The 7,784-nt window shown below is 47.1% G+C and overlaps 1 protein-coding gene across 4 annotated transcripts in view; it reads right to left on the minus strand.

Moving 5' to 3' along the window:
- Nucleotides 1-6,281, minus strand: part of LOC118936624 (E3 ubiquitin-protein ligase TRIM47) — a 22,760-nt gene extending 16,479 nt beyond the window's left edge. For all 4 annotated transcript variants that reach the window (XM_090230912.1, XM_090230911.1, XM_090230913.1 and 1 more), the window contains exons 1-2: nucleotides 5,557-6,281; nucleotides 5,038-5,133 (exon numbers count right to left, since the gene is read on the minus strand). In XM_090230912.1, the coding sequence (XP_090087038.1) occupies nucleotides 5,038-5,133; nucleotides 5,557-6,153 (693 nt within the window). In that variant the 5' untranslated portion in view covers nucleotides 6,154-6,281. The remainder of the gene's footprint in view (nucleotides 1-5,037; nucleotides 5,134-5,556) is intronic.
- Between the last annotated feature and the right edge of the window lie 1,503 nt (nucleotides 6,282-7,784).

A 7,784-nucleotide genomic window follows, 5' to 3' on the forward strand; every position in this document is an offset into this window, starting at 1 on the left:
TTCTCTTGGCTCCCCTTGGGCCAGTACAGCTCCAATTCCTACAGCCGAAGCGTCCACCTGCACGAGAAATCTCTCCTTAAAATCAGGGGTCTGGAGAACAGGGAATGAGCACAGTCGTTTTTTCAGTGTCATGAAGGCTTCTTCACACTCCTCAGTCCACTTCACAGGGTTGCTGGCCCCCTTCGAAGTGAGGTTGGTCAGAGGGACAGCGATGGTCGAAAACTGTGGAATGAATCTCCGGTACCACCCTGCCAGACCTAGGAAGGACTTCACCTGTGTCTTGGTTCTGGGTTGAGGGCTATTCCTGATGGACTCCACTTTCTCCACCTGAGGCCGAACTTCACCCTTACCCAGCTGGTAACCCAGGTACTTTGTCTCCTGTTTCTCCCACTCACACTTCAGGAGGTTAATGGATCGCGTCCTGGGATCTTCCCCAGGACGCTGCTAAGATGCTGTATGTGCTCCTCCCAGGAGTGGCTGTAGATCACCACGTCGTCCAAGTAAGCAGCACAGTAATCGTCACAGTCCTGGAGGACCTTGTCCATCAGCCTCTGGAAAGTCGCAGGGGCCCCATGAAGGCCAAACGGCATGACCTTGAACTGGAACAGGCCCATTGGCGTCCGGAATGCAGTGTAGGCCTTGGATTGTTCATCCAGGGGCACCTGCCAGTACCCTTTGCAGAGATCCAATGTGGTGATGTAATGAGCTCTACCTATTCTCTCCAGTAAGTCGTCAATGCGGGGCATGGGATATGCATCAAACTGGGAGATGGCATTCACCTTACGGAAGTCCATGCAGACGCGCAAAGAGCCATCCTTCTTTGGGACAATGACAATAGGGCTGCTCCATTCACTTGAAGATGGCTCGACAACATCCATCTCTATCATGGTGTGGACCTCTTCCTTGAGGGCTACCACCAGCCTCTCAGGCACACGGTAAGGATGCTGGCGGACAGGGTTCTGGCCAGGTTTCAAACGAATGACGTGTTCCAGGACTTTGGTTCTTCCTGGCCTCTGACTGAAGAGGGCAGGATACTTGCCAAACAGCTGCTTCAGCTCATCTTGCTTGTCTTCTTCCAGGTGAGCCAGTATGACTTCTGCTCGTTCTTTCCATGCCTCTGTGACCCCATCCGACTCATCCTCTTCTACTCTGCGGACCAGAAAGGACTTTCCTTTGGAGAGTTCCTCTTTCTCCTCCCAGGCCTTGAGAAGGTTCACATGGTAGGTTTGCTTCTTCCTACCCTTGTCCGGGTGCAGCGCCTCGTAGGTCACTGGGCCCATCTTCCTCCCGATTAGGTACGGTCCTTGCCATTGCGCAAGGAGCTTGCTGGTAGACGAGGGAAGGAGGAGCAGGACTTTCTGTCCTGGCTCAAACTCTCTGTGGCGAGCGTGCTGGTCATAGCCTCTCTTCTGGGCCTTCTGGGCTTGCTGAAGGTTTGCTCTAGCTTCCTCTCGGTACCGTTCCAACCTGTCTCGCATCTGGAGGACATACTGGACAATCCCCTGTCCTGAGGTAGCTACTGGGGAACCTTCCCAGCACTTCTTCAGCAGGTCCAGTGGTCCTTGCACTGGCCATCCATAGAGGAGTTCGAATGGCGAGAAACCTGTCGATGCCTGAGGCACCTCCCTGTAAGCAAAAAGCAGAAAGGGTAACCACTTATCCCAGTCTTTACCAGTGTCAGCCACAAACTTCCTCAGCATGTTCTTGAGCGTTTGATTGAATCTCTCTACGAGCCCATCCGTTTGGGGATGGTAGGGAGTAGTCCTCAAGCCTTTAATGCCCAGCTGTTGGTGGAGTTGAACCATCAGTCGCGAGGTGAAGTTTGTCCCTTGGTCCGTCAGGATTTCATCTGGGATTCCTACACGAGAGAAGAGCTGAACAAGAGCACTGATTATTTTTGGAGTGGTTATGGAACGGAGTGGGAAGGCTTCTGGGAACCGGGTGGCATAGTCACAGATCACCAATATATACTTGTAACCTGCACTACTCTTCTCCAAGGGTCCAACAATGTCCATTGCAATTCTCTTGAATGGGGTAGAGATAACTGGCAGTGAACATAGAGGAGCCCGTTCAGACCTACGGACAGCACTGGTTTTCTGGCACGTGGGGCATGATTTGCAGTATTTTTGTACATCAGTATACATGGAGGGCCAAAAGAAACGGGAGCCTAGCCTAAGATAGGTCTTATGTTGCCCTAGATGGCCTGCCCATGGAACTGTATGTGCAAGGTTGAGAACAAGTGGTCTACAGGTAGATGGCACCACCAACTTCCTGCTATCTGCCTCTGACCCAAGGTAGAGTATGTGGTTGTCTACTGTGTAAATCACCCCCACATGAAGATTGACTGTCCCCAGCTAAGGCCTTGTCAAACAAACATTTCAAGGTTGTGTCAGACTTCTGCAGTGTAGCAAAATTTTGTGGAACATCCCATTGCACCTCTAACCCAGACACATCAGCTACAGGTACAGGGGTTCCCACATACTTCTCAAGACGCCGCTGGCGGCGTGACTTTCTGGGCCCTTTGGTTCCCCCCTCGCACAGACTATCACACAAGTCAGGCAGAGGTTGTAAACCAGCTTTGGCCTGGGCACGAGTGACAACTGAACATGCCATCTGAACATCAGACTGGCAAACTGACTGCCCATATAGCTGACCCCCCACACTTCCCAACAGATCAGAGAGTACAGGCACATCCCTCCCCAAAATCATCTCAAAAGGTAGCTTCTCCATTACCCCAACTTTGAGGAGGTATTTCTGACCCTGAATCTCAACTGTGAGCTCAGCTGTGGGCTGCTGTGACTGGTCACCATGGACACATTGGATCAGTGTCTGATGACCATAATCAATGTCATTAACAGGTACATTACCTTTTCTGATCAATGACAGGGAACTGCTGGTGTCAATCATTGCAGTAAGACTTTTACCATTCACTTTTACAGGTACCAAGCATGACCCTTCCAGAGTCTGTCTATTCTGAACACCATCCCCCTCGCTGGGTACATAACAGTAACCTGAGAGCTTGGATTTACGTAGCGGACACATTGAAGCTTTGTGCCCCTGCTGCCGGCAGTAAAAACAGGTCAGACCCCTCCCATCAGAGCGAACTGCATGATCCCTTACCTCCCTCCCAGACACATAACCCCCAGAGTTACCTCCACCATCTCTGGTGTTTCTGATGTCCCTTGTGTCTCTGAGACTCCTTGGAGCGGGTGCTGCAGGTTGTGGTGGGCCCCCTTTACGTGCATGAAGATACTGCAGTGCAAGCTTGGCCGCCATAAGCACGTCCTTGGGCTCGTGCTCTCGGACCCAGGTTCGAATGTCGTGTGGTAGAACTTGTAGAAGTTGCTCGAGGATGATGACCTCCCCGATTTCGTCCTGTGTCTTCTCCCCCGGTCGAACCCATCGTCGGTAGCGACCATTGAGGCGGTGGTACGTCTCTGTCGGTGACTCACCCGATGGCGTTGATGCAGCTCTGAAGCGTTGACGGTAGGTTTCCGGTGAGATGTCAAACTTCACCAGCAGCGCTTCCTTCAAGCCCTTGTAGACATTGGCCAGCCCCTCATCCATTGCTGTGTAAGCCTCTAAGGCCTTGCCCGTGAGCAATGGGACAAGCCTGCAGGCCCACTCTACCTCAGGCCACTGCCACGTCTTAGCCATGCGCTCAAACCTCAGCAGGTAGTTTTCAATGTCCTCCCCCTGCTGGTATGAGGGCATCTTTGGCTCCTTCCTCAGGAATGCTGGAAGATGGACGTTAACACTGCTGGACTGGTCTCCTGGTGCTGGCCTCATTACTGCTTGGGGTGCCTGCTGTGGAGTTGAAGTCCCTGCTGCATCGAGCCTTTGTCGTCCTGGTGTTGGAAGACCCAATCTTGGGCTCTCACTGACGAGTTCCGCCTGGTGGGGAGCTGTGAGGATAGATTGGCGTAGGCCACGTAACTCCTGCTTGAGGTCTTCGTCCCTCTTCTCAAGGCAGGTGAAAAGTTGCTGAAAAAGGGTTACCATGGTTGGGTGTGGTTCTGGTCCCCCAACTGCTCCTTCAGTCAGCAGCTCACCCAGTTCTGGTTGTCTTTGGCCCCGCGGTCAGGCTCCTAGTTTCTCATACTTGACCTCTTCTTCTCCAGACGATTCCATGGTATTCCACCCCGGTTCAACTTCAGGTACCTTTTCTGACAGTTGCTGATGTTGCTGAGAACGCAATCCTGTACGCATTCCTTTACCTCTCTTGTTGGAATTCACTGATTTGCGGTACGCCATCCCACCACTGCCACCATATGTCACGTAGAGTAGGCCAGAAGGCTAAACTGGATAACCTAACCTCTATCAAAATAAAAAGATGGCGGAGCCGCAAAAGTTCTTCTGTGCAAAGGTGTTTATTTACAAGTGATTCCGGAACAAAAAACAACAGTACTGCCATCAACGTCTACCTTATGGGACAGCTTAAAAACAATGCTGCCCCATCCACAGCTCAATCCAAAAAATGCCTCCTTAGAGACTGGAGAGAGGCTCCTTTTGTAGGGCTAGCCCCTCCCCTCAGAACAATTAACCCTAATTAATTAATCAATTAACAATACAAACCTACATTTTCCATGAACTAAACATACTAAAGGATATACATTGCAACACGGTTTTAAACAATATCACAACATAACATTTACAACATTACATCACTACTGACAATATCTTTCAATATGCCCATATGCATTAATGAGCCATTTGGGACAGGCACTATAAAGCCAACCCAATTCCCTTAGCTCGGGTCCTTTTCCAGCATACCCGGAAGCTACAGAGATGGAGAGAGAGGAACAGAACAAACAAACAATGCGCTCATCCACAACATTGATAAGTATAATACTTATTGTATCTCTCAAATATGAACATTGACAAGTGTGAAATGCCTGCACCAAGACAGAAGTTAATTTGTGTGTCGACCCACATTGTTAACTTATGGTATAATGGCGCAGGGAGGAGTGATGAATATGTGTGTGCGTTAAAGAACCAAATGCTGCCCGCGGCCAGTGACGGACTTCTACGTCACACCTTGAGAGATTCCACAGCCTGTTGGATCTCCTTCAGCTCCTTCTCTCTCTCCTGGAATCTCTGCTGGACCTTCTGCTGACTCATTCCCAGCTGCCTCTGTGGAGAATCACTCTTCAATGAGCTATCAAGCTTTATTAGTCCAGTAGATCAATAGTACAGTAATGTGACATAGGACCCATAGAGAGGAAGGTCTACAATCCTGAGGAAGTCCCTTTACAATATGATATTATGTTGCTATGTGAATGATTATAGTTTTTATGGTAGACCTACATGTATCAAGGGGTTGAGACTGAACTTTGGACTCATAAAAGGCCATTCAGAATGATAATAGTGTTTGACTTTAGAAAATGGTGATACATTTGGAGAATCTAGGTTAACATATCTATATACTCAAGGTTTGTGTTCATTTTTGTGGATCCATTTAATTTGAATGATCTCATATTCAAACAGATTTAGTTCCTACTGTATCTTTAATTCTTTGTTTATCAGACAGTCACCAACAAGTTGTTCTGGTCTTACCTGTTTCTCAGTCCTCTCTGCTGCAGCTGACACTGTATCATGGCCTTTATGTTCATCCATTGTACACAGATAACAGATACACTGCTGATCGGTACGACAGTAAACCTCCAGCAGTTTGTCATGATGAGAGCAGATCTTCTCCTGTAGTTGTGCGGTGGCTTTGACCAGCTTGTGCTTCTTCAAAGCAGGAGATTCATAGTGAGGTTGGAGGTGAGTCTCACAGTAAGAGGCCAGACACACCAGACAGGACATGAGGGCTTTCTGCTTTCTGGTCCCAGTGCAGACATCACACACCACATCTCCAGGTCCAGCATAGCACAGAGCAGGAGGGGGAGCAGCCTGGAGTCCTGTCTTCCTCAGTTTCTCAACCACCTCAGCCAACATGTTATTTTTCCTCAGATTAGGCCTTGGAGTGAAGGTCTCTCTGCACTGAGGACAGCTATAGACCCCTTTCAGAACATCCTGATCCCAGCAGCCCTCAATACAGCTCCTACAGTAACTGTGTCCACAGGGGATGGTGACCGGCTCCTTCAGTAGATCCAGACAGACAGAACAACAGAACTGGTCCTGGTCCAGCAGATCTCCCTGTTGAGCCATTTGGACGGTTGTTCACTCTCACACAGGCAGACGACAGAGAGACTCAGATCAGTTTCGTTTACACAGAAGAGAGTTTGTGGGAAGGGGAGGGACTTCCTGGTTCTGCCAGAGGGGTGGGGTTAGAAGGAGGAAGGGGTTAGAGGAATGGAGGAAGAGAGAGAGGAACTGCAAGCAACAGCAAGAGGGAGACAAACAGTTTTGTTCCAAGGTTAGAGCCCTTAACATGGAACAAATGTCATAATGAATCTAACTTGACTAGAATACAGTATATACATATGACGTGGACAGTAGTAGTTATATAGGATGAACCATGACTAGAATACAGTATATACATATGAAGTGGACAGTAGTAGTTATATAGGATGAACCTTGACTAGAATACAGTACATACATAAGAAGTGGACAGTAGAAGTTAAATAGGACAGGCCTTGACTAGAATACAGTATATACATATGAAGTGGACAGTAGAAGTTAAATAGGACAGGCCTTGACTAGAATACAGTATATACATATGAAGTGGACAGTAGTAGTTAAATAGGACAGGCCTTGACTAGAATATAGTATATACATATGAAGTGGACAGTAGTAGTTAAATAGGACAGGCCTTGACTAGAATACAGTATATACATGTGAAGTGGACAGTAGTAGTTAAATAGGACAGGCCTTGACTAGAATACAGTATATACATATGAAGTGGACAGTAGTAGTTAAATAGGACAGGCCTTGACTAGAATACAGTATATACATATGAAGTGGACAGTAGTAGTTAAATAGGACAGGCCTTGACTAGAATACAGTATATACATATGAAGTGGACAGTAGTAGTTAAATAGGATGAACCATGACTAGAATACAGTATATACATATGAAGTGGACAGTAGTAGTTAAATAGGACAGGCCTTGACTAGAATACAGTATATACATATGAAGTGGACAGTAGTAGTTAAATAGGACAGGCCTTGACTAGAATACAGTATATACATATGAAGTGGACAGTAGTAGTTAAATAGGACAGGCCTTGACTAGAACACAGTATATACATATGAAGTGGACAGTAGTAGTTATATAGGACAGGCCTTGACTAGAATACAGTATATACATATGAAGTGGACAGTAGTAGTTAAATAGGACAGGCCTTGACTAGAATACAGTATATACATATGAAGTGGACAGTAGTAGTTAAATAGGATGAACCATGACTAGAATACAGTATATACAGTGGGGCAAAAAATTATTTAGTCAGCCACCAACTGTTTGAGGTTGTGGACAGGTGTCTTTTATACTGATAACAAGTGCAAACAGGTGCCATTAATACAGGTAACGAGTGGAGGACAGAGGAGCCTCTTATAGAAGAAGTTACAGGTCTGTGAGAGCCAGAAATCTTGCTTGTTTGTAGGTGACCAAATACTTATTTGACACCATAATTTGCAAATAAATTCATTAAAGATCCTACAATGTGATTTTCTGGATTATTTTTCTCATTTTTTCTGTCATAGTTTAAGTGTACCTATGATGAAAATGACAGGCCTCAGTCATCTTTTTAAGTGGGAGAACTTGCACAATTGGTGGCTGACTAAGTTATTTTTTGCCCCACTGTATCTAGTCTCCCTTACGGCTCTAATCTGATATTG

This window comes from Oncorhynchus mykiss, chromosome 4 (assembly GCF_057628025.1).
Source record: "Oncorhynchus mykiss isolate SJ-2025 chromosome 4, ASM5762802v1, whole genome shotgun sequence".
Lineage (NCBI taxonomy): Eukaryota > Metazoa > Chordata > Actinopteri > Salmoniformes > Salmonidae > Oncorhynchus > Oncorhynchus mykiss.